Genomic DNA, 27,542 nt, shown 5'->3' with positions numbered 1-27,542 from the left:
GCTGTGGTGTAGGTCGAAGAAGTGGCTTGGATCCTCCGTTGCTGTGGCTGTGGCAGAGGCTGGCAGCTACAGCTCTGATTAGACCCCTAGTCTGGGAACTTCCATATGCCTCGGGAAGTGGCCCTAGAAAAGACACACACACACACACACACAAGAAAATAGGAAAATCTTCCACTGACCTCATCTGCGCCAGGACAACATACCAGCTTCAACATACCAGCTTATACTAAAACTGACTCTGTTCTTCTAAGCTTGCTATATAATTTATTTATATGTATATATGTATTTTTTTTTCTTTTTGTCTTTTTTTAGGGCTGCGCCCATGGCATATGGAGGTTCCCAGGCTAGGGGTCTAATCAAAGCTGCCAGCCTACGCCTCAGCCACAGCAACACAGAATCCAAGCCATCCAAGACACATCTGTGGCCTACACCACAGCTTGCAGCAACATTGGATCCTTAACCCACTGAGCAAGGCCAGGGATCGAACCCACATCCTCATGGATACTAGTAGGGTTCATTTCTGCCAAGCCACAACGGGAACTCCTGAGCTTGCTATATTTTTAGTAATCTCCTTCCTAAGGAGAAAGGAATGGCTGAGTCAAAGATAAATTCAGTTACCAGGAACTTGTAAGAAACATCTACCAGAAGTATACCCAAATTTACAATGTCAGGACATTTTTTTCAGTATCAATTGAGGCTTGAGGCATTTATTTAAAAATATATTAATTTATTCATATAAACATTCACTTTACATTATTACATGGTAACATTCATCAAAAATTAAAGAGTTTTTAAGAATTTTTCAAAGTCCTGTACTGAGGCCTTGGCCATCTCTTCACAAAATATTTCATCAGGCATAGATACCAGTTTGTCCAAAGAGATGTAGTTAGGCTTTGCTGGATCATACTGTGCTCTTCCTAAATAGGCAAGAAACAAATGTCTTTCTTTGATTTTAAACAACCTTGTATTAAATACCTAGAAAAGAAAAAAAAAGTCGTTTAAAAAATATTGTGGGAATTCCCTGGTGGCTCAGTGGGTTAAGGGATCAAAATCCAAGCAGCAGCCTGGGTCGATGATGTGGCATGGGCTCAATCCATGCATGGCCCAGGAACTTCTACATGCAGTGGGCATGGCTAATAATAATAATGATAACATTTGCACTAAAAGATGAAAATGTTTATTATGTCTAAAACTATTAAAATGTTTATTTGGCCAAAAATTTAAACAGGCTGTGAAGCTTCCTATCTTTTTTTTTTCTTTCCTTCTTTTTAAATTCCTGTTGCTCTCTGTGACTAGTATCAAAAGGAAATGAACCTGGACTTCAGGGGAGCCACTCACCCACTTCGGGAGTTAAAGCTCCCAAGGAGCAGAGTGAATATAGTTTACTGTAAAAAGGAATTAGAAGCAGGCTAAGTCCCAAAAACCAGCTGCAAGAAAGAAGGTATTACTGGGAGGTCAGGCCACTTGAAATAGAGTCCTAAGCTGGATAGACATCTGTGAGGCCCCCAGGCAAGGCCCAATGGACCACATTCAGTGTTAGGTCTCAGGTTCTTCTCTTGGCTCTATTTCAGATGCACTGGGGACACTCTACATGACACATAACCCCTGGGAGTCTTTCTTTATGTTCAAGTGGAAACAAAATATTAACAGGTCATTATGAAAAACAACTGTTGAAAACTAATGTACCTTAAGAATAGTGACCAAAAAAAGTATAGTGTGCTAACTCAACATGGGTTTGGCTTGCTTTGGGAACAAAACATCTTTTTCTCTCTCTGCAGAAACAAATTACATGCTGTTCTGCCTTCATTTTGGCAACTAAATTCCCATTATCCCATTATTACTGTTCAGAAGATGCAAGATGCTTTTAGCTGTATTTCTTTAGAATGTAGGACTCCTGGCTCACAAAATTACTATCCAACATACAGACAAGACCACAAATGACTCTGAAGCACCCAAACTATCATATATTTATTTATTTATTTATTGTCTTTTTTTGCTATTTCTTGGGCCGCTCCCGCAGCATATGGAGGTTCCCAGGCTAGGGGTCAAATTGGAGCTGCAGCCACTGGCTTTCGCCAGAGCCACAGCAACGTGGGATCTGAGCTGAATCTGCAACCTACCACAGCTCACGGCAACGCCGGATCTTTAACCCACTGAGCAAGGCCAGGGATCGAACCCGCAACCTCATGGTTCCTAGTCAGATTCGTTAACCACTGCGCCACGACAGGAACTCCCCAAAGTATTATTTATTAATTTCCTAAATATAATTACACTTTGAAGCATTGATACAGCTTCTAACTAGATCATATTACTTTTCAGTGGTTCAAGGTGAATTTATTATCATAGACTTGTGTAATCTTTTTTTTTTTTTTTTTTTTTGTCTTTTAGGCCCGCACCTGTGGCATATGGAGGTTCCCAGGCTAGGGGTCTAATCGGAGCTGTGAGTGCTGACCTACACCAGAGCCACAGCAACGCCAGATCTGAGCTGCGTCTGTGAACTACACTACAGTTCACAGCAACGCCAGATCCCTGACCCACTGAGCGAGGCCAGGGATTGAACCCGCAACCTCATGGTTCCCACTTGGATTCGTTTCCACTGCACCACGACGACGACGGGAACTCCGACTTGTGTCATCTTTCAAATCCTCAAGTCATAGCTCAGATTGAGACTCTCTCTTTTTTGTTGGCGTGCTTGTGCGGTTGACTACCAGGGGCTACCTTACAGTGTCGGAAGGGTTCCATCCTGTTAATGATCCACTAAATTCTCTGGGAGTAAAACAAAAACTCCTCACTTGAGAATTACCAATCTCCTCTCGCCCTAAACATGGTCTCCAGCTCTGGCTTCAAAGAAACCCCCAGGGGAAAAGGAGAACCAAGGTTTCAGGGGATCCTGAATAGAGCCTCTTTCCTGAACTAGGGGTTTCCTCACTTGCATCACCCTCACTGCTTCCGTCATCCTTTACTTTCTGTGGTCGCTGCTTTGAAATGACTCAATCATAGTTATGAAGTTATCAGTTTCCCTGTTTTCTTTTTTCCTTTTTAAAATTATTTATTTTATGACTCAATGAATTTATTACATGTTTAGTTGTACAATGATCATCACAACCCAATTTTATAGGATTTCCATCCCACAACCCCAGCGCATCCCCCCACCCCCTCCCCATTTTTAACTAACCATAAAAATATGTACCAAGCAGATCTGTTATCTACATGAGAAAACTGTTTCACCCCATGAAGTTTTTACAGCACCAGCCAAGAATTTAAAGTCTACATCAGTTCCCTTGCAGCCTTGCCGTTAGTTAATGTGTTTTTCCATTAATGAGGGTTTTTTGTTTTGTTTTGTTTTGTTTTTTTTAAGCAATACTACCCAGACTCCTGCAAGTCTGAGAGTTCTCTCAACATGGAAGCCATACTTTCACAACTGGGCTTCCCAAAAGCTAGCTAGGATTTGGGCTGCCTGAAATCTGTTCTTAGGGTGTTCCTTGGTGGCCTAGCAGGTTAAGGATCTGGTGTTGTCTCTGCTGTAGTGTCGCATGCCTCGGATGTGGCTGAAAAAAAAGAAGCCGTGTTTCTTTGCCATCTTTACATTAAGAATACATGCAGCAAATGGAGCAGCAGGATCACCTTAATGAAATTCGACCTTTCATTTATCCAGTGAATACTCACTGAGTGTCTATTCACACGCCAAACGGGAAAGAAGGATGACTTTTATGAGATTCAGTTATTCATTTGTTCGACAAATATCTATCCAGTGCCTACTAATTGGCCCGGTATAGTTCTAGGCTCTGGGAATTCAGCAGTGTATAAATCAAACAAGATTTCTGCTTTCAGAGCTCACATCCTTGTGAACAAGCAGATAATGCCATTCACCAGGTAACGAACAGTAAAGTCTGATTACCATAGAAAATATAATTATGGTTTTGCCAAGACGGCTCACTGGAAATGTTTTATGCTTTGGCAAGAGATCATTATAATACGGCTTGTTGGTTAATGGATTTAGAGTGTGAATAAAAAAGTACATTTAGAATTGAAAGGACCTTTAAGAGAAGTGATTTATTTCAATTTTTTTGGCCATACCTATGGCATATGGATGTTCCTGGGGGTCCAGTCGGAGCTGCAGCTGAGGCCTATGCCGCAGCTTGTGGCAATGCCAGATCACTAACCCAATAAGCAAGGCCAGGGATCAAATCTGTCTTCAGGAGTTCCCATGGCGTAGGCAGGCAGCTGTAGCTCCAATTCGACCCCTAGCCTGGAGCTTCCATATGCCGCACCTACAGCCCTAAAAACAGACAAACAAACAAAAAAAACAAACCCACATCCTCATGAACACTATGTTGGATTCTTAACCACCCACTGAGCCACAATGGGGACTCTCTATTTCAAAATGAAATGGAGAAAAGCACAAGAGAGAACATGCTGGAGTCCAACAGGCAGAACGAGGACTAGGGACAAACTACAGGAAAGAGATTCATCACTTATTTCTCCTCCAGAGAGATACATGTGTGCCCTAGGAGTGGCAGACTTTTTTTTTTTTTTGTCTTTTTGCCATTTCTAGGGCCGCTCCCGTAGCACATGGAGGTTCTCCCGTAGCACATGGAGGCTAGGGGTCTAATCGGAGCTGTTGCTGCCGGCCTACACCAGAGCCACAGCAACGTGGGATCTGAGCCGAATCTGCAACCTATACCACAGCTAACGGCAACGCTGGATTCTTAACCCAATGAGCAAGGCCAGGGATAGAACCTGCAACCTCATCATTCTTAGTTGGATTCGTTAACCACTGAGCCATGACGGGAACTCCAGAAGTCGTAGACTTTTAAAGGGATGCCTCTACTACATTTCTAGATGTGTTCTTGATTAAAAAAAAAAAAAAAAAGGCAAAAAGAAATACGACCTTAATGCAACTCTCAGAACTGTAATGCCTTTGGTCTGATTCCTTCACAAATAGCAAGGGATCCTCACAGGCAGAGAGCACTGTGCACAGAGAGCATGGCAACGATGCTCCTGCAGAACAGGGAGCAGGGTGCTTCTTACCTGGGGGAACCTGACAATGACGTGGTGGGGAATTCGCATCACATTGTGCACGTAGTCGAAAGTCTCAGTAAGTTTCCTTTTATTTGCAGTTAACATCTTGGGGATTTTGGTGACCATATGTTGGATTTCATTATGTTTAAAACCTAGTTCAAGCCGATAAACCTAAAAGAAAGAGCTGCTATGAATCACAAATAGAAACAGTTATTTTGGGAGTTCCTATCATGGCTCAGCAGAATCAATCTGACTGGCATCCATGAGGATGCGGGTTTGATCCTTGGCCTCACTCAGTGGGTTAAGGATCTGTCATTGCAGGGAGCTGTGGTGTAGGTTGCAGACGCGGCTCGGATCTCGCGTTGCTGTGGCTCTGGTATAGGCCGGTGGCTGTAGCTCCGACTCGACCCCTAGCCTGGGAACTTCCATATGCTGCATATTCGGTACTACAAAGCAAAAACAATCCCAAAAAACAAACAAAGGAATGATAAAAAAAAAAACCCAAACCCAACCAAATGCATGCATCCATAGAGTCCTATGCTTCCCCACCAGTCCACTGCTTCTCTCACTCTGCAGGTGATCCCCCCACTGCATTGTAAGCTTAACAGCAGGACTGTCTCCCCAGCACACAGCATGGGCAGGTGCTCGATAAAGGTGCGCTGCGTATGAAACACTCCAAGCACCTCAGAAAACAGGCTTTGTATAATAATTTTGAATACTACTCCAGCTCAGTATGCTAAGAAGTCATCTGGCTCTCTACTGCTCTCTTGGAGGGAGGACAATAAGGAGTATCTGTCTGATGCTTTCTATGCTAAAACTAGAGCTGCCAACTTGCACAGGTTCCAGGAGAGCAATGTACCACTGGCTACTATTTTCTTTGAAGAGGCCTTTAGAGGAGTTCCCTTGTGGTGTAGCAGGTTAAGGATCTGGTGTTGTTAAAGCTCTGGTGGGGTTCAATCCCTGGCCCAGGAACTTGTGTATGTCTCAGGTGTGGCCAAAAAAAAAAAAAAAAAAAGAAGGCTTTGGTTCCAGGATCCATAGCTTATCTTCCACTTAGGAGATAAAGACACAGACCCACATATTGGGCAAAGGAAGCAGTTTCCAGGTAACACCCAGATACCTAACCTGCTACTCTTAGGGTTATGGGTGTCAATGTCTCTAAGGCATCTTACTCATGCTCAATATATGAAAATATTATAAACTAAAATAAATGGCTTGCTAGATATTTATTGTATCATTACTTGTGTCCACTTTTAATTTTGTTACTTTTATTTTTTAGCTTTTTAAGGCCACACCCATGGCATATGGAAGTTCCCAGGCTAGGGGTCGAATCGGAGCTACAGCTGCCAGCTTATGCCACAGCCGCAGCAACACGGGATCCAGGCCGAGTCTTGGACCTACACCATAGTTCAGCGCAACGCCAGATCAGATCCTTAGCCCACTGAGCCAGGCCAGGGATGGAACCTGCATCCTCATGTGTACTAGTCGGATTCATTACCACTGAGCCACCACAGGAACTCCCTTCTCCATCTTTTTAGAAATAACTTCTTTTACAACCTAGTTTTCTTTAAGATGATGGGAGTAAATCTATCATCTTCAAGGGGCTTAAGCACCTTAAAGAAGCTGATTTCTCAAAAACTTACAGTCATCCTACCTTCATATTCTCTTTCACAGGCTCCAGACTTCCGGTTAGTAGTCTTGGGAGACGAATTATCAGATCTCTAGTCTGTAGTTATAAAACAATCTATTATTAGTATATATGCATATTCAACTAGTTTGGAAAAAAAACAAGACATTACTAGGAATAGAAAACTAAAATTTAAAATATGACCCAGTAGAGAAATGCTAAGGAGCCTAGAAATATGTAAATGTAATATTGTTGGAGGAAAATAAAGGAAACAATTTGATGTAATTATTATAAAATTATACAGCTATATGATTAACCTAGCAAGAGAGTTCATTCCAGTACAGAAAATACCAGGCATTTATAGAATTCATACGACTCAGGCATTTGTTCCAAACATGAGATTTAACAGTTACTAAATGTAGCTGACAGGGAAACATACACAATCTCCCCTTTTCTTTACCTTCTTCACACTAAGTTCAAGTTCTTTTTGAAAAAATCCCAATCTGTTGTCCAATCTTTCCACGGAAAAACTCAGCAAAAATGGTGCATTTCTGACCATCTGTGCAATATCTGCCTTACTGAAATTTTTTGACTGTAGATAAGCAACCCTAGAGAAACAAAATACATGTACATAAGTATTTAGTGTGTCATGCTGTTTTCCAAAGTAGCAACTGTTTTTTGTTTTGTTCTGTTTTTGCTTTTTAGGGCCACACCTGTGGCATAGCAAAGTTCCCAGGCTAGGGGTCCAATCGGAGCTACAGCTGCCAGCCTATGCCACAGCCACAGCAACCCACGATCCCAGCTGCATCTGTGACCTACACCACAGCTCACGGCAACACCAGATCCTTAACTCAATGATTGAAGCTGGGAATTGAACCCACATCCTCATGGATACTAGTCAGATTCATTACTGCTGAGCCACAATGGGAACTCCCAACAGTTTTTAAAGATCCCACCACCTCTCCCCAAAACAAAACAAGCATCCACCCAACCGTATGATGGTTTCCATTTATATTTTGAAACAAAAAATATTTCTGAAATTCACTAACACACTCCCTTTTCAATTAATCTGCCTTATTGGTTGATAGAAAAAAAATAGCTTCTGTTTAAGTTTGTTTTGTTTTGTTTTTTACTAAGAAAACACAGAAATTAAGAGGAGATTCAGAACTCTTTTTACAAAGAAAGACCATCAAACACGGCTAAGATTGAAAAGAGGAATTTTTTTTTTCCTTTTTCAGGGCCTCACCTGAGGAATATGTAAGTTCTCAGGCTAGGGTTAAAACTGCAGCTGCAGCTCCCGGCCTACATCACAGCCACAGCAATGCCAGATCCAAGCTGAGTTTGCCACCTACACCACAGCTCATCGCAGTGCTGGATCCTTAACCCCCTTAACCCACTGAGTGAGACCAGGGATTCAACCTGTGTCCTCATGGATACTAGTCGGGTTCATTACCACTGAGCCACAGTGGGAACTCCTGAAAAGAGGAATTCTTTTTTTTTTGTCCTTTTGCCTTTTCTAAGGCCGCTCCCTAGGTATATGGAGGTTCCCAGGCTAGGGGGCCTCATCCGAGCTGTAGCTACTGGCCAACGCCAGAGCCACAGCAACTTGGGATCCGAGCCACATCTTCGACCTACACCACAGCTCACAGCAACTCGGGATCCGAGCCGCATCTGCAACCTACAGCACAGGTCACAGCAACGCCGGATCCTTAACCCACTGAGCAAGGCCAGGGATCGAACCCGCAACCTCATGGTTCCTAGTCAGATTCGTTAACCACTGCGCCACGATGGGAACTCCAGGAATTCTTTTAGTAAATTTATTGAGAGTATATTTTCATTAATAATTTTTACTATGGTCTTTCAATTGTATTTTGTTAATAACTGAGAAATTTTTTGCTAAGTTTCTGGGAATCAAAATGAGGTTGTAAAATACAGAAGTTTGACTCTTAAAAACCAGTATGGATTTTTGGGAGTTCCTACTGTGGCTCAGCAGGTTAAGAATACAACTAGTATCCATGAGGATGTGGATTCGATCCCCGGCCTCGCTCAGTGGGTTAAAGGATCAGTGTTGTGGTGAGCTGTGGTACAGGTCACAGACTTGGCTTGGATCTGACATTGCTGTGGCTGTGGTATAGGCCGGGAGATGCAGCTCTGATTGGACCCCTAGCCTGGGAACTTCCATATGCCACAGGTACAGTTGTAAAAAAGCAAAAAAATAGATAAAAAATAAAAAAAATGTGTTTTTAAAAATCTATAAACACAGTTAAAGACAGTTTAATTAAATGCCTAAAACATTCCAGGACATTATCTTCTTTAATTCTCATCAGAAAAACAAAAAAAGCAAACAAATAACCCTTGTGAGCCAGGTAAATTTCCCACATGACATTTGAAGAGACATAGATTCACAGGGAAGTTAAATAACTTGCCTTAGACCACCAGCTAATTAATGACAGAGCTGAAATGTGAAATCTGGCATGCCTACTGCTAAAGCCTACGATATTTTTAATACCATATATCAGAACTTACGTCTTATACTACAATGACTATCACTCTTTTGTCCCTTAGATACGATGAGAGAAAAGACTGATACATTTAACCACATAAAATTTTTTAATGCAAGGCAAAAAACCTCACCATCAAGAAAGTCAGACGAATGACAATCTGGGAAAAATCTTAACAACATGTCAAGGAAAAGAACTAATTTTGTTAATTTAAAAAAAAGAAAGAAAAAGGAAAAAAAAAAAAAAGAGAAAGGCCCAGTTAAAAATGTCAAAGGACATATAAATACTTTATAGAACAGAAAATGGAAATAGATATTTGATATATGAAAAGAGTCCCCCAAACCATTTGGTGTTCCAAATATCATTTCCAAAATAACAAGGCATTGTTTTTATTTTTTATTTTTTTGTCTTTCTGCCTTTTCTAGGGCCGCTTCCCGCAGCATATGGAGGTTCCCAGGCTAGGGGTCTAATCAGAGCTACAGCTGCCGGCCTACTCCACAGCCACAGCAACGTGGGATCCAAGCCGCATCTGCGACCTACACCACAGCTCACGGCAACGCTGGATCCTTAACCCACTCAGCAAGGCCAGGGATCGAACCCACAAGCTCATGGTTCCTAGTTGGATTCGTTAACCACTGCGCCATGACGGGAACTCCAAGGCATTGTTTTTAATCTATTAAAGGAACTGAAATCAGTTTGATGACACCATATTAGAGAGGATAAGAGGGGTACTGGCACTTCTGTACACTGTTGGTAGGAGTATAAACTGGAAAACCTACATGAAGGACAATTTGTCAGTATCTTTTAAAATTATAAATCCACATACCCTAGCGATCGACCTAGCAATTCTACTTCGAAAAATGTGTCCTGCAGATAGACAATAGTATATGTGAAATGAGGTATATATATATGGAGTCACTACAGCTTCTTTGTGATAATAAGGACCAGAAACTACCACGTTTCCCAAAAGGGGACTAGACAGACCCATTGTATGAACTGTAACAGGATTAAAAAGAACAGGAAGAGCCAATTCAAAAACTCTCGGCAACATACAGTGAAGGTAAGAATGGGGGATGCAGCATATAGTATGTATATATGCTACCAACTGTATGTATGTACACAGGTGCACATACATGCCTGCCTACAACAGAACAATCTCAGCAAGGTGAACAAAGAACCTGACAATAGTAGCTGCCTCCATTGATGGGTCTTGCAAGGCTGATGAGGGATGGGAAGAAAGAGGTTTGGAGGAAGATTACCATGTTTTTCTTTTTTTGGGGGGGCAGGGGTTGCAGCAAAGATCAGTATCTCATTAAAACCTCCTGAGCTAGGGGTCAAGCCACAGCCACTGTAGAAGCAACACCACGTAGTCACGTTATGAGCCACAGGGGAAGCCTGAAACTGTTACCTACACCGTGAAAATTCTCCCAATAAAAAGATATAAGGCCCAGCCAAAACCAAAACCAAAACCAAAACGAACCTCTAGTCATTTAAATGCAGATTATTCATTTGAAAATTCTTGAAAAGAACCAACCATGTAATACATTTCAAATTCTCTTCATTGAAAAGAAAACGAGTGTATGAAATAAGTGCTACTATAGAAATTCTAGAAAATAAGACTGCTGTACATATCAGAGCCAGACGCTAAGTTCAAAAAAAGATTATCATACCCACGTCTCTTCCAGGAGAAGGTTATTTTTCCTTGTATATCCTTTTGCGTACATGCGGGTAAATTACCTGTTAAAAAATTCCAAGTAATTTTGAAAAATGCTCCACAATTTAATTTGGCAGTCAGCCAGGTTTAGGAACCATTAGACTATTTTCTCATATTCTATATGAGAATATTCTTTGTTAGGAGCATGTGATTTTGAACAAGTTTATTTAACTGAAGCTCCTTTTAGAGTTCCCGTCGTGGCTCAGTGGTTAACGAATCTGACTAAGAACCATGAGGTTGTGGGTTCAATCCCTGGCCTTGCTCAGTGGGTTAAGGATCCGGCATTGCCGTGGGCTGTGGTGTAGGTTGCAGACGAGACTCAGATCCCCCGTTGCTGTGGCTCTGGCATAGGCCGGTGGCTACAGCTCCGATTGGACCCCTAGCCTGGGAACCTCCATATGCCGCGGGAGCAGCCCCATAAAAAAGACAAAAAAACCGAAAAAACCTGAAGCTCCTTTTAAGCTTCTGTTCCTTCCATAAAATTAAAAGTAGGGAGACAGAATGGTGTTGTACCAGGACTCTGGAGTTAGACTAGATGGATTTTTTTTTTTTTTTTTTTTGTCTTTTTTGTCTTTTGTTGTTGTTATTGTTACTATTTCTTGGGCCGCTCCCGCGGCATATGGAGGTTCCCAGGCTAGGGGTTGAATCAGAGCTGTAGCCACTGGCCTATGCCAGAGCCACAGCAACGCGGGATCCGAGCCACGTCTGCAACCTACACCACAGCTCATGGCAACGCCGGATCGTTAACCCACTGAGCAAGGGCAGGGACCGAACCCGCAACCTCATGGTTCCTAGTCGGATTCGTTAACCACTGCACCACGACGGGAACTCCGGATTTGTTTTGTTTTGTTTTTCCCTGCTTTATAAGGCTGCATCCCCGGCACATGGAAGTTCACAGGCTAGGGGTCGAATAGGAGCTACAGCTGCTGGCCTACGCCATGGCCACAGCAAAGCAGGATCCGAGTTGAGTCTGCAACTTATGCCACAGCTCACAGCAATGCCAGATACTTAGCCCACTGAGCAAGGCTAAGAATCAAACCCTCATCCTAATGGATACTAGTTGGGTTTGTTACCATTGAGCCACAATGGGAACTCCCACAGATGAGGTGGACTTGAATCCCAGCTCTGCCACCTATACTTGCCCGATAATCTGGGGCAAATTATTTAAACTCTCAGTGCCTCTCCTGGAAGATGAAAATACTGATAATAATGTAAGGTAGGTAGCCTGTAAAATGATTCCCAGTCATCTCCACCTCCTGGTATGGACTCTTCCTTGGACTATGTCTTGAGCAACAGGGCAGGTTGGTTTTGAAATGTGGAGAGAATTAGTGTTCCAGGCGGTCAGGAGGAGTAGAGCTAACATGTCAGACTGAGTCTCCTGGACTCATTCTCCCCTGCATGGTAACAGCCTGTCTATGTTACACTAGACTGCAAGTCACAGGAAGGGAGGGTGTGTCTATCTCCTGTGGTTTGGGTCTAGCTAAGTGCCTTGCATACATAATAAGGCTCAAATTATTCAATGTAAGAAATTCAGTTTTTTGTTCTGTTTTGACCTAGGAGAAGCTCAGAGGCAGCCCAGTGGAGACTGCTGCAGTATTTTTCGTCATGTGAAACAATGGGGACCTGAGACAGAGTATTCAAAGTGAAGACTAAGAGAAATGCATTGGCTGATTTGAGAGAGAGAAAAATAGTACCAACAGGCTGTGGAAAGCTATGGAAAGCTATTAGATGTGGATGGAAGGGAAAGCCAAAGTTAATACCAGTATTTCTTTCTTTTCTTTTCTTTTTTTTTTTTTTTTTTTTGTCCTTTTGCCTTTTCTAGGGCAGCTTCCTGTGGCATATGGAGGTTCCTAGGCTAGGGGTCCAATCGGAGCTGTAGCCACTGGCCTACGCCAGAGCCACAGCAACATGGGATCCGAGCCGCGTCTGCAACCTACACCACAGCTCACGGCAACACCGGATCCTTAACCCACTGAGTGAGGCCAGGGATTGAACCTGCAACCTCATGGTTCCTAGTTGGATTTGTTAATCACTGCGCCACGACACAGGAACTTCAATACCAGTATTTCTGATGTGGGCAATGGGGTGAAGGATGCTCTCATTCAGGGAATCTGGGAAGACCTGATTTAGGTGAGAGGTGGGGGCGATGGTACGTCCAAGACGTGAATTTGGGACACAGGGACTTTGTCTTCCTCTCCACTGCCCTGCAGGGTTCCTACCTCACACACCGATGCTCTCTCACTCTATCAGTTCTCACAGAGTCAATACATTCTTTGAATGCTGAGTGAAGTCCAAAGAGGTTTACGGAAGTGCTATTTAAGAAGGAAAAACCAAAATAACCCACAGAAATGGTTAAGCAAATTATATAACAATTTGCCAAAGAAGGTCAAATGTCTACCATCAAAAATTGGCCAGAAAGAACAACAGCGAAGGTCAGGCTTGCACAACTTTAAGTGTACTCTAGTATCATCTACACATTTACTAATGAATTAAAAAAAAAAAAAAACTAGTGAAACTAGAACACACCTTCACACCATGCACAAAAATAAACTCAAGGTGGCTTAAAGACCTAAACATAAGACAAGGCGCTATTAAACTCCTAGAAGAGAATACAGGCAAAACATTCTCTGATATTAACTGTACAAATGTTTTAAGTCTCCCAAGGCAACAGAAATAAAACAAAAATACACCAATGAGAGCTAAATACATAAGCTTTTACATAGCAAAGGAAACCACAAAAAAAAAAAGAAAGAAAGAAAAAACAATCTATGGAATGGGAGAACATAGTTGCAAACGATGCAAGCAACAAGGGCTTAATCTCCAAAATATACAAACAACTCATAAAATTCAACAGCAAAATAAAACAAAACAAACAAAAAACCCAAAGAAGACACAGGGATGGCCAATAGGCACATGAAAAAATGCTTAACATCCCTAATTATTAGAGAAATGAAAATCAAAACTACAGTAAGGTAGCACCTCACACTGGTCAGAATGGCCATCATTTATAAATCTACAAATAATGAATGGTGGAGAGGGTATGGAGAAAAGGGAACCCTCCTACACTGTTGGTGAGGAGGTAAATTGGTACAACCACTGTGGAAGAGTATGGAGGTTCCTCAGAAAACTAAATATAGAACTACCATATGATCTAGCAATTTCACTTCTGGGCATATATCAGGACAAAACTTTCATTTAAAAAGATACATGTATCCCTATGTTCACTGCCACACTATTCACAATAGGCAAGACATGGAAACAACCTAAATGTCCATTGATAGATGAATGGATTAAGAAGATATGGTACATATACACAGTGGAATACTACTCAGCCATAAAAAGTGCCATATGCAGTAACATGGATGAAACTGGAGATTTTCACACCTAAGTGAAGTTAGGTCAGAAAGAGAAAGACAAATATCATGATATCACTTATTATGTGGAAACTAAAATATATATAACACAGATGAATCTGCCTACAGAACAGAAACTGACTCACAGACATGGAGAGCAGACTTGCAGTTGCCAAGGGGGAGGGAGAGGGAGTGGGATGGACTAGGAGTTTGGGGTTAATAGATACAAACTATTACATTTAGAATGGATAAGCAATGTGTGTGTGTGTGTGTGTGTGTGTGTGTGTGTGTGTGTGTGTGTGTGTGTGTGTGTGTATGACTGGGTCACTTTGCTGTACAGCAGAAATTGAGAGAACATTGTAAATCAACTATAATAAAAAAATTAAAAAAACCCCACTTCATTTGTTTCCAAAGAGAAACAGTTAAGTATTGACTTAGCAGTAAATTGAAAACACAGAAATAATAATGGGTACTTGAGTTCCCGTTGTGGCACAGTGGTTAACAAATCCGACTAGGAACCATGAGGTTTCGGGTTCGATCCCTGGCCTTGCTCGGTGGGTTAAGGATCTGGCACTGCCGTGAGCTGTGATGTAGGTTGCAGACGTGGCTTGGATCCTGCGTTGCTGTGGCTCTGGCGTAGGCAGGCGGCTACAGCTCCAATTCAACCCCTAGCCTGGGAACCTCCATATGCCACAGGAAGCAGCCCTAGAAAAGGCAAAAGGACAAAAAACAAACAAACAAAAAACCCAAAAAACAAACAAACAAACAAAAAACAAAAAGAAATGGGTACTTGAAAAAAGAACTGATTTAGATACTTAATTTTTTCCATTATAGATGGTTTAGTGTTCTGTCAAATTTCTACTGTACAGCAAGGTGACCCAGTCACACATACATGTATATATTCTTTTTTTTTCTCACATTATCATGCTCCATCATAAGTGATGATTTAGATACTTAGTTTTGATCAAAGAAAGTCTATAACAAAAAAATAATATTCACAGTTTGTTATGTCAGTAGATCCTTGTGCCATTGAGATTTTAAAAATAACTTGCATATATATTTCCTTCATAACCACTTCTTGAGTTTCATGAAAATCATTCTAGAGGCTGTACCTGGTCTTAAGATTTTCAAGGTCTTCAGAAAAAATAGCATAGTTTTTAGTCAGGAATGTTCCCAGTTGGTTATCCTCCATACCCAAATCTTTAAGAAACAGGAGTATTTGCTTAATGTCTTTTTCAAAATCCAGCCGCAGGAGGAGGTTCGCTGCATCTGGATGTTTTTCTATCTTGGACAAGTCCACCCCTATAATAAAATACAAACACTGTTTCAAGATAACTGCTTGGCTGAGTCATTAAACTTCACATATAGAAACACAAGGAGTTCCTGCTGCGGCACAGTGGAAACAATCCAACCAGTATACATGAGGATGCAGGTTCGAGCCCTGGCCTTACTCAGTGGGTCAGGGATCCGGTGTTGCCATGAGCTGAGGTATAGGTTGCAGACGTGGCTCAGATCCTGCGTTGCTGTGGCTGTGGCTGTGGCTGGCAGCTGTAGCTCCGTTTCAACCCCTAGCCAGGGAACTGGGAACTTCCACATGCCATGGACACGGCCCTAAAAAGCCAAAAAAAAGAAAAAGAAAAGAAACGCAAGATATTACTAATGGAGATCAACAACCTATCCAAAGGAGACCTGAGACAGGCCAAAAGAACCTTCCGAGTATTTTAAAGTAATAAAAATAAATATAAAAATGTACTATTTATTTCAAAGCCAGGTGTAAAGGAGAAGAGTGCATCTGGGGCTAAATTTCCACTCAACACAAAATCACTACAGCACATTGACCTCGGATTATCATCTTTTTCTACAGTTTCTTAAATGCTGTTGGCAGGATGTTTGTGAGCCCCTCAGGATCTCCACAGTAACTGCTCACCTGGTCAGTCTACAGGGTAACAGTCCCTGTGAATAACTTGTTACTTCCTTTGAAGTTTCTAATTTCTTTAGTTACAGCATTCTTTGACTTATGATCCCCTCTTTGGAGGAATAAAGGTGACTCTAGGTCTTATTTATTGGACTGTCCAGAATTTTAGCATAAAGATAAACACCTTGAAGAAGAAATGTCTCTGTGGAACAGGTGCAACACATCCAGCCCTCAAGTACACCACAAAGCAGAAAGTATACCACCTTCACATATGCCTATAATCTTAAGTAATCTAAGTAAATGTGACAAGGGACAGGAGAAAAAGGGTTAGAAGGGGGAGAAAGCAAGTTGTCACTTTTCTTTGGTTACGGATATACACAAATATCCACATTACTTAGGCAGGGACTCTAGTAACCTTTGATTCAAAATTCTCATTAAAACTGAGTGTTTTATTCTCTTGTTTTTTTTCCCCCTTTTATCTGATTTTAAAATTTGTTTGTTTGTTTGTTGTTTTAGGGCCACACCTGTGGCATATGGAAGTTCCCAGGTTACAGGTCAAATGGGAGCTATAGGCACCAGCCTGTGCCACAGCCATAGCAGTGCCAGATTTGAACCGTGTCTTTGACCTACACCACAGCTCATCACAATGCCAGATCTTTAACCCACTAAGCGAGGCCAGGGATGGAACCTGCGTCCTCATGGATGCTAGTCAGATTTGTTTCCACTGAGCCATAACAGGAACTCCTGATTTTCAAAAATTAAACATGAATAGGAAAGGCCTAGTCCTTATCTTTAAGAATAAACATGTGGCATGGCAGTAAGGATCTCGTGTTGTCTCTGCAGCGGCTTGGGTCCCTGGCCAGGAAACTTCTACATGCTGCGGGTGCTTCCCTGCCCCGACCCCTGAAAAACACTCAAAGATGATGTAAAGCTTTCTTTTCTTTATGTTTTTGTAAATTTTATGGCTGCACCTGCAGCATATGTAAGTTCCCAGGCCAAGGATCAAATCCAAGAAGTAGTGCGACCTACACTGTAGCTACTGTGATGACAGATCCTTTAAACTGGGCCAGTGTGCCAGGCCCAGCTTTGAACCCACACCTCTGCAGCAACCTGAGCCACTGCAGTCACTGTAGTCTGGCTGTGCCACAGTGGGAACTCCTTAAATTCTGTATTTTTAAAAATATTTCTCCTAGTTAAAAAAAAAAAAAACTCTCAAATTGATTTCTAGATGCAACTTTACAGTCTTAGATATAAAAGCAATGAAATAAAAATACCTTTTTAAATGGTGTTTGCAACCAGAAAAATAAATTATAATTCCATGTATTATTAGATCCAGATATAATTCCAAAGCCAAATTTGATAGTAAACAGGTACTGATATAAGATGATCATGAACAGAAAAAAAGGTTATACAAACACACATACACAAAGAATGAAGACCAGAAAGATCCAGGATGAACTATAATAATGACATTTCAAATCAGTGTGGGAAAAGATGGACTACTCATTAATATATAATGGGATTTCTAGTTATATACTTGAAAACTAATTCAGAATTCCTTCTATATCTGATACAAAAATTAATTTCAGATAAAAAATCTAAATGGGTACTAATGCCAAAGCCACTAGAAGAAAACAAAGAATTATAAAAATATTAGGAAGATGGACAACATGAAGATATGAGACCCATTCTATGGCTTTCTGTAATATTTGCTTAGAAAAAGGTGGGGAGGAAGCCGCTCAACAAATTGGTGATGGTGGACCTTTAAAAAGCAGACCTGGAAATGCAGAGAAGGTAAGAGTTCTTTCTCTGGTAACAGTTGCATTTTCAACAACTAGATAGAATTCTTTTGTAATTTAAAATAATACTTAAAGAAAAATAAATGATTTTTGATTTGGAGGGATGGATAAATAAGACAGAAACTAGTTCCAAAAATCTGTGATAAATGTGGGAAGGGATGCTTTAAAAATAACACAAAGGGTTCAGACTTCAAATTTAACTCAATATTACAGCTGACATGTGCTGAAGTGCCTTGCTCAGCATGAGCTGTCACACCCCGACTGGGCCGAAACAGAATTCCTGAAAAGCTGCTTCTTAACAGCTATAGGAGAGCAGAATCTCACCGGGAGAGCACACTGCTGTCAGCACAAATCACTTGGGCTTACTCACGATTTCATTAACTTGAAAAAATAGTCACTGAACACCTCCTATGGACCAGGCACTTCTGGGGATATAAAAAAATGAATAATACATGATTCCAACTTCTAGGTGACCGCAGCCTAAGTTGGCTCGATGCCATCGGTTCACTAACTACAATTACCAGTGTGTTCACTTATGGTTACACATATTTAGTGTATCAAGCAGGGTCTGGCAGGCAACAGAAGTTGCCCCAGAAAGTTCAACTGAAAAGAACCTTAATGAAGGGCCTCTGTACCTCGGTGTGACAGAGTCAAGGGAACGAACAAGGGCACCCCTGGCGCTAAAGAGACAAGGAGGAAAGTGTATAACGGAACCCAGGGGGAGCTGGAAGCTATTTAAGAAAGGGCTGCTCAGTAGGAGCTGTTGTCATGGAGCGAGGCAGTTACATGACCCAGGGCAGGGAGGAACAGGGAAAAATACTCCCACCTGCCCTTCTCTCCTGCAAGTGCTTCCCACTGCGGAAGCTGCCCAGCTGGCAAAGAAGCCTGAGCGCAGACGCTAGCCTCCTGGGATACAGAACAAGCAGAGAAAGGCAGAAAACAGGTCTGAGAAGCAGAGAAGAAGCGGGTCACCCGAGTCCCCAAAAACACTGCTTGACAATGCAATCAGGGCTCCTCTAAGGTTCTGTGGTTTAAGTTCCTGCCAAGATGTGTTGCTGAAAAGTATCAGCATACAGTGAAAGGAAGGGCTGAGACACATTTCCAAGTATATTTCTAAGTACATTATCAACTATTTAAAGGTAGGGAAACACACGGGTCTAATGTTTATTGTGCACTACAACTGTCAGAGCTGGGGAAGTTGTTCCAAAGGGAAGGTGACTGGCCTTCCTGCTTGCAGCAGATGTCATCTTTTCTCTCTCCTTTGAACACACAGAAATCTTTATTTCTATATATATGTATTTTGCTTTTTAGGGCCGCACCTGAGGTATATAGAAGTTTCCAGGCTAGGGGACTAATTGGAGCTATAGCTGCTGGCCTACGCCGCAGCCACAGCAATGCCAGATCTGAGCCGCTCACCAGAGCTCACGGCAACGCCAGATCTTTAACCCCCTAAGCGAGGCCAGGGATTGAATCCACAGCCTCATGGTTCTAATCAGATTTGTTTCCACTGCGCCACGACGGGAACTCCTATTTCTATTTCTTACGTAGGATTTATCACTTTACCTTTCATTTTTGGATTTGTTATTCTTCTATATGTGTATTTCGATGCTTCTGAAGACCTGAAGCTTCTTGAGAACAAAAGCCATTCCCTATACATTTGAGTAACGTGTACAAGGACAGATGAGTAAACAATTCTAACAATGCTATTAGCGTTGGGACTGAATTAACCAGGGCATGATGCAAAGAGCCCAGAGGAGGGTCAGAGAAGACATTTGGAAAGTTACTTGAACTCAAGTTCTCCAGCTGTCAGACCTGGTCAACAGAAAGGAGGGAAGTGGCAAGCAAGTGAAGCAGAAAGGGTAAGCAAGGGCCAGACTGGGAAGAGCTTTGAAGGGTTTCAAGCGGCTCACTGACACAGGCAGATGTGCATCACAGAAAGAGCACTAATGTTAGAGAGATTACCAGGGCAATACTGCCGAAAAGAAGACGATCAAGTTAGAAAGCTCTAACTTTTCACTAAAAACTGAGGACTTAAACTAAGGCAGTGACTAGGAAATGAGAGAAACAGATGGATTTGAGACAACCCCTTACCTGACTTGTTCCTCTCAGTCCCCCAGTGGAGGTTCATTATCTGGGAAAATCAAATAAAAAAGCGCCAGATGCAGAGAGGATGGAAAAAGCAGAAAGCTGCAATAGGGAGGTCCCATTGTGGCTCAGAAGAAACGAATCTGACTAGGAACCACGAGGTGGTGGGTTCAATCCCTGGCCTCGCTCAGTGGGTTAAGGATCTGGCGTTGTTTGAGCTGTGGTATAGGTCGCAGACACGGCTTGGATCTGGGGTTGCTGTGGCTGTGGCGTAGGCTGGCAGCTGCCGTTCCTATTAGACCCCTAGCCTGGGAACCTCCATACGCCACAGGTGTGGCCCTCAAAAGACAAAAAAAACAAATATATATATATATATATAAAAGCTGCAATAATGTGCTAGACTAAAAATAAGAGGACTAATAAAAGTTTGCGGTGAGATCTCCTGGCTGCCTCCAACCATCCAGATCTAGGTGCATCCTACCAGTCAACAAGCTAAGAGAGTCACGGAGCAGGCCTAGAAAGAAACCTTCTAAACCAGGAGGATAGTGGGTTCCAGAAGGCAGGTCAGGGTAGTAGGGAAATAGACTACATCATCCGATAGCTTTGACTATAGGAAAACTGTTCTGAGAGACCACAGGAAAGCATGGGAAATTTTACAGAAGACTAATCGAATGGAAAACAAAACAATTAGGAACTCCAGGAAAACAAAAGGCTGTACAGGAAGGAAAGCAATCACAGCACACTTTCGAGAGAAGAGTGAGCAATATTTAGAATTATAATGAAATCAGTGACTAATAAGTTATCTAAAAATTATTAATTTAGCCTATTGGGAGAATTGAAATGAATTAAGGGGGAAAGTATATATAAGAGATTAACTGATGTCTAAAACTGATGAACCAAGCATTATATACAGCATTATACACAATTATATGCACATTTACAGGTTAAATGCAAACAGAAAGAGCTATAAAATTAGATACTCTGGGGAACAGGATGCAAGGTCAGGAAAGATGAAGCTGGGAGTAGGGTTTTTCACTAGAAACCTTTCACACTATTTGACGTCTATGCATAATGTATAAATACTTTGATAAAGATTTAAAATGTTAATTTTAAAAGGCAAAAAAAAAAAAAAGTGTAGGTTACTCAACTTACCTAGAAGCACTAACTTCTGCAGAGTCTCCGAATGATCCACGTAGTCTCGAAGTGTGAATGAAGAAGGGGGCAGTGGAGGGTCTGCAATAATCCGAATAGCCTCCTCCTCGGAAACCGGCTGCAATGGAGACAGTGCGGGCAAGTCGTCCAGTCCTTTGAAGCCAGGATGTGGAAGAGGAGAAGCAAGTTAGCTCTCTAGTGTGTACTTGTAAAGCTCCTTCTTCAAAGATAGCGTCTTGCCTAGTTTGCTTCTTTTTAAATCTTGGTATCGTTTCTGATTTAAACATCTAAGAATTCTGTATATTTTCTACCTTCTAAGAGGTAAGGTTAAGATTCTTTAGAGACATCAGCCACTGTTCCTCTGAGATTAGAAATTTGTTGGTGAAGTCCTCTACAGAATCCTTGCCTTTCCTTCATTTGGAATCAACAGATATGAATGCTGAAGACCAATGGACCTCCCAGGACATTCTGAGAAAGACTCTGAGTCTACAATAGCTTGTTAACTTGGCCAAAAGTACACCTTCTACCTGAATTGCATGGGTTAACCTTCATTTTGATCCAATCCTTTTTCCTCCAAGTTAATCTCAAATATGTCTATATGAAGACTCCTATGATTCTGGTTCTGTCACCCATAATCCTTTGCTAAGGATGCGACCCTCTCTAGTACACCCTTGATTCTGAGGTTTTGTTTTTAAGTCAAAAACAGTATAAAAGATGCTGGGAACTATAACCTACCTTAGGCTAAGGAATCAGGGTTTTTTGTTCTTTTTTCTCTTTCATCATTTCTCACAGCCAGCCTCCCTCCCTGTCCTCACCCCTCAGCTTGCTTTCTTCATATTCTTTTTTTTTTCTTTTCTATTTTTAGGGCTGCACCCGCAGCATATGGAAGTTCCCAGGCCAGGGATCAAATCTGAGCTAAAGCTCCGGCCTGCGTCACAGCCATAGTAACGCAGGATCTGGGCCTGGGCTACGACCTACACCACAGGTCACAATAACAACGGATCCCCAACCCATTAAACGAGGCCAGGGATCAAATCCGCATCCTCATGGATACTAGTCAGATTCATTTTCAGTGAGCCACAACAGGAACTCCTCTTTCATATTGTACTTAACCTAATAATACCTCGTTTGAGGTGAAATATTTCTTGCACAGGAATATTCCTAGAATAGGAAGCACATGAGAGTGAAGGCTGATGAAAAAATAATAACACGAGGGAACTTTGTGGGGTGTTCTATTTTTCTTTTTGTTCTATTTATTGATTGTGGTGGCTGTTACACTAAACGCATCATCAAAATTTATACAACTGTATACCTAAAAGGATGACTTTAACTTGGGTAAAATCATACCCTAATTAGCATGTAGAATAGGGAAATGAGATCCTAATAAACCTGGTTACCACCAGAAAAAAGTTTAAAGAATCTAAAAAAATAATTTAGAAAGCAGATGCTATTCATATACCTATAAAATAACCTTGTACATCTTAACCTATAAACTTCTTAGTAAAATAGAGGCATAAGAGAAGCAAATTGGGGTATTCCCACAGTGGCTCAGCAGAAACGACTCTGACTAGTATCCACGAGGGTGCAGGTTCAATTCCTGGCCTCAAACAGTGGGTTAAGGATCTGGCATTGCTGTGAGCTATGGTGTAGGTCGCAGACTCGGCTCAGATCCCTCACTGCTGTGGCTGTGGCTGTGGCCAGCGGCTACAGCTCTGACTCCACCCTTGGTCTGGGAACCTCCATGTGCCTCGGGTGTAGCCCTAAAAAGACAAAAAAAAAAAAAAAAAAAAAAAAAAAAAAAAGAAGCAAATTGGATGCAACTAGAGATCCTCATAGTAAGAGAAGTCAGAAAGAGAAAGACAAATACTACATGATATCACTTATATCTGGAAGCTAAAATATAGCACAGATGAATCTATGTATAGAACAGAACTGACTCAGACATAGAGAGCAGACGCGTGCTTGCCAGAGGAGGGGGAGGGAGGGGGATGGACTGGGAGTTTGGGGTTTGTATATGAAAACTATTACATTTAGAATGGATAAGCAGGAGTTCCCGTCGTGGCTCTGTGGTTAACGAATCCGACTAGGAACCATGAGGTTGCGGGTTCGATCCCTGCCCTTGCTCAGTGGGTTAACGATCCGGCGTTGCCGTGAGCTGTGGTGTAGGTCGCAGACATGGCTCGGATCCTGCGTTGCTGTGGCTCTGGCGTAGGCTGGTGGCTATAGCTCTGTCTAGACCCCTAGCCTGGGAACCTCCATATGCCGCGGGAGCGGCCCAAGAAAGGGCAAAAAGACAAAAAAAAACAAAACAAAAACAAAAACAAAAAAACAACAACATATATATATGTAAAACAGGGAGCTTGTTCAAACTACCAGAGTGGAATAAAGGCGAATTAACTGAAAGTTCAGATAATTCAGATTACCTTCTAGAGACAGTTCAGAATCAATGTTGGGTGTCTTTTGTGTCTTTGGTGACTCCTCATTCACGGAAGGAAGCAGAGTGCTCTGGGCAGAATTAATCTCTTGCCTACTTGAGTTGGTAGACTGGGAACTATTCCATAAGGAGGAAGTCCTGTAAGTCTTAAAACCCCACTGGAGAAAGCAATTGTCAGAGGACAGCTGAGGCTGAGCAACACAGCCATGCAACAGCGTTCTCCCTGGTCTCTGAAAACGTGCTCTGAGTTGTGCAGCAGTAATGAAGCCACTCAGCTTGAGCCATCTGGGTATCTGTTGGGCTGACAGGGCCATTTTTCTTAAAGTAGCCTGCAAAAGAAATGTAAAACCATCAAAAAAGAGAACGGTGTTCAACCAACAAGAAGATGAAGTGGAAATTATTTTTTCTAATTCAAAGTTGTTTAAAGCAGTCAGATGTTTTCAGGCACAGGAAAAGTCAAACAAGACAGTTTCAGTTACAAACCAAAAGACAGGAACTTCTGGGAATTCCCTTCACGCCTAAGTGGTAAAAACCCAACTAGTATTCATGAGGACTCGGTTTGATCCCTGGCCTCACTCAGTGGGTTAAGATCCGGCCTTGCTGTGGCTGTGGTGTACGCCAGCAGCTGTAGCTCTGATTCGACTCCTAGCATGGGAACTTCCAAATGCTGCAGGTGCAGCCCTAAAAAGACAACAACGACAACAACAAAAACAAAAACCAAAAACCCAAAAGACAGGAACTTCTGAACTGGGAAAAATAAAGATATGCTTTACAATTTAAATATGAAAAGTAAAATCAATGGTGTAAGAAAAATATTTAAAACAAAAATCTCTAAATGTTCAAATTACAGTTGAACCTGTTAACTTAATAAAGAAAATAAGATGCTGTAATTAAATGCTCTTGAAATTTGGTTTGAAGGACATTTAAGCAGATTGTTGATCAAAATAACAATGAAATATTCAAATGCATTTTATGTATACATTAGTCACAAAATAAAAACTGGAAGATTCTTAAATGAATCATCAAAATATGATTATTGCTATATAGAAGGCTGTTTCTTGCTTCATCCTCAGTGTTGAGCACTATTATTACATAATCACTTTTATAATATTATTAAATTATTACTTTCTTATAGACAAAGCTTTTCCTCAAAAGGGAATTAGACAAAACCAGTTTTGCCAATTCTGTCTGACTTAAGGAAAAAAGAAAAAGCCTTCAAAAAAATAAAACAGGGTCGGCATTTCCATTGTGGCTCAGTGGTTAATGAACCCAACTAGTATCCAAGAGGATGAGGGTTTGATCCCTGGCCTTGCTCAGTGGGTTAAGGATCCAGCATTGCTGTGAACTGTGGTGTAGGTCAGACAAGGCTGGGATCCAGTGTTGGCAACTATAGCTCCTATTCCACCCCTAGTATGGGAACCTCTACATGCCTGGGATGCAACCCTAAAAAGACCAAAAAAAAAAAAAGAGTTCAAAACTAATGAGCAAAATGGACAGAAATATATAAGCAACCAGTAATGAATGTTTATATTTTTTGACTGAAAAAGCAGTTATTTCTAAGAAGACTTTTTTATCAGGAAAAGCTGCCACTACATTAAAGTCCAGAAATATGAAGGACTTTTATATTTAGCCAGCTTAAAGGGTGAATCTGATGCACATTATTTTATATTAAATAAGATAATCCATAGTTCCTGTCTTGGCTCAGTGGTAACAAATCTGACTAGAATCCGTGAGGATGCGCCTCTGATCCTCCAAGGTTCAACGTTGCCATGAGCTGTTGTGTAGGTTGCAGACACAGCTCGGATCCTGAGTTGCTGTGGCTGTGGTGTAGGCCGGCAGCTGTAGCTCTAATTTGACCCCTAGCCTGGGAACTTCCATATGCTGCAAGTGCTGCCCTAAAAAGCAAAAAAAAAAAAAAGGGGGAAAATGCTCAGTATTAGCTATCATCATTTTTTCATTCTTATTCTTTTTTTTTTTGGCGGCGTGGGGGGGCTATGCCTGTGGCAAGTGGAAATTCCTGGGCCACTTCAGTGACAACGCTGAATCCCTAATGTGCTGAGCCACAAGGCAACTCCCATCATCGCTGATTACACAACCAAACATAAATGAATTCTGAATTAACTGTTGCATACAATTTTTGGTTTCTCTGCATACTGAAATTCAGCTTGTCATGCTCTGAATTAAATCAGATAAATACTGGAGAGTCTAACCTCCTCTGGGAGACTGGCAGTTTAGGGAAGCCTCCTAAAAGGGATTTACAAAAGTGAAATATGTTATTCCAAAATGATTTTAGAAAGGAAAAAATATTCACAATAGCCTTGTGGGATAGGTGATTTTTGTTAAAATTTTGCTAAGAAATGAGCCTCCAGATCTGTCATGATTTCCCTCAAACCTACAACATTCACTCTCTGCACAGCAATGTCTTAAGGGCATTAAGTTGGAAGCCAGCAGACTTCAGTTATGCTACCTTAAGACCATCTTTCTCATGCTGGAGCAGCACAATGATCGGCCTATGATGGGGGATTCAATAACCATTCCTTAAATGACAAATTTTAAAAGGTTATAGGTACAATAAAATGATTCTTAGGTTCCAAAATATCTTGTCTTCTAAGTTTCAGTTTGTCTAAGCAATTTGTCCTACTTCAATGCAAACTTTTCTTTTGGTCTTTTTAGGGCCATAGCCGTGGCATATAGGTTCCCAGGCTAGGGGTCGAATCAGAGACAGAGACGGGTCTTGGCCACAGCCACAGCCACACCAGATCCTTAACCCACTGAGCTAGGCCAGAGATTGAAACTGTGTCCTCTTGGATACTATCGGGGTTTGTTAACCGCTGAGCCAGGACCAGAACTCCCAAAGAAAACTCTTGAAATCCCAAATTCACTCCAAGAGCCAGGCTCAAAACTCCTCCCACATTAGACAGATCCGCTTTTGAATTCTACCCATATTTATTAAAAGATTTTTATGCAAACATCTCATGTTTATCCTTCTGTTTTTATTTGCAAGTGCACTGTCTTCTCCACATCATTCCATTGAAGTGTATACTTCTTAACAACTGATTAATTGTTCCTTCACTAGAGCCGGGCTGAGTTTCATCTCTGGATCCACCCTCCCAGTGACTATTCACCTGCTACCCCTGAGCCTTGCACTGCTCCAAAGTTTTGGGGACAGAAATCAATCAATAGCAACTATGGTTAATTCATTTGCCTACACAGTATTCAAAATCTGGGAAGGCATTTGCGCAGGTGTATAAAAGCCCTACATCGTGATTACAGTCTTCCAACACTTTTCCATCAGGGCGGTTAAAATAAAAAGCCTTACGTAATACTGAAGTCCATTAAAAACAATACACTAGTTTTCAACTGTGTGCTTTAGTATTTCGTTAGGAGGAGGAACTGGCACTTAAATATGCTTCGACACGGGTTCAAGATTTCGAACTCTGTAAGGTTACTAAATGAAATCAGGAGATGAAAAGTGGGTGGGAGAATGGCTTCGTAACAAGAGGCCCCTCATCTATTGCTCGACGCCCTCCCTAGGCCATTTTAACTAGTCTGTTTTAGTTCCCCAACCGAACTTCCGGAGGAAACCCGTTGACAGGCTGGGCCTTCTTCCGCGTCCTCCGCCAAGCGCTCTAATAATCAGGCATGGTTGCGTTTTTGTCTCATCAGCCTAGAAAACAAAACAAAATTATTCACCCTCAATTGGGCTGGTTAAGGCCTAGAGGCCATGAGGCCCGGGGGCGCGGCCTAGACACAGATGGGGTCAGACCCGAACCCCGGCCAAGAGCGCGCCCTTCGCGCTCTGGCGGCTCCCGCTTTACCTGTGCCGAGGCCTATGCCTCGTGGTCTCTCTCGCGGTGGCCACCAGACTGGCCCCCGGACTGGCCCAGCCGCGCCTTTGCCCGGCACAGCAGCTTGCCCGCTTGTCTGCCTGCCAGCCGGC

General features: G+C 41.9%; 1 protein-coding gene across 4 annotated transcripts; it reads right to left on the bottom strand.

Annotated features, from left to right (window-relative positions):
• Positions 1–706: 706 nt before the first annotated feature.
• MTERF3 (mitochondrial transcription termination factor 3) lies at positions 707–27,542 on the bottom strand. Of its 4 annotated transcripts, XM_005662952.4 has the most exons (10): positions 27,421–27,542; positions 27,170–27,269; positions 23,592–23,931; positions 21,169–21,321; positions 15,330–15,519; positions 13,084–13,176; positions 7,110–7,257; positions 6,677–6,748; positions 5,032–5,193; positions 707–975 (listed from the first exon to the last, which is right to left on the bottom strand). In XM_005662952.4, exons 3-10 carry the CDS (start codon positions 23,914–23,916, stop codon positions 781–783), a joined length of 1,338 nt encoding a protein of 445 aa, XP_005663009.1. In that variant the 5' UTR covers positions 23,917–23,931; positions 27,170–27,269; positions 27,421–27,542; the 3' UTR covers positions 707–780. The 4 variants fall into 4 exon arrangements, 3 of the variants coding, with proteins under 3 accessions (XP_005663009.1, XP_084878141.1, XP_001929306.1); XM_085022015.1 differs by lacking the exon at positions 13,084–13,176 and having other exon boundaries at positions 26,070–27,269; XM_001929271.8 differs by lacking the exon at positions 13,084–13,176.

Source organism: Sus scrofa, chromosome 4 (assembly GCF_054392235.1).
Source record: "Sus scrofa isolate SSC_HxYL_T2T_F1_AM1 chromosome 4, Sscrofa_HxYL_maternal_Yorkshire_Landrace_v2.0, whole genome shotgun sequence".
Lineage (NCBI taxonomy): Eukaryota > Metazoa > Chordata > Mammalia > Artiodactyla > Suidae > Sus > Sus scrofa.
The sequence above is the reverse complement of the archived record's forward strand: the minus strand, read 5'-3'. Positions and strand labels throughout refer to the sequence as shown.

Coding starts and splice junctions, on each gene's coding strand:
- MTERF3 (XM_005662952.4), bottom strand. CDS start 23,916: ATGGCCCTGTCAGCCCAACAGATACCCAGATGGCTCAAGCTGAGTGGC. Junction 7,258..13,083: donor AGAGAGCATCGGTGTGTGAG/GTAGGAACCCTG, acceptor TTGTTTCTCTAG/GGTTGCTTATCTACAGTCAA. Junction 976..5,031: donor TCATTGTCAGGTTCCCCCAG/GTAAGAAGCACC, acceptor TTTCTTTTCTAG/GTATTTAATACAAGGTTGTT.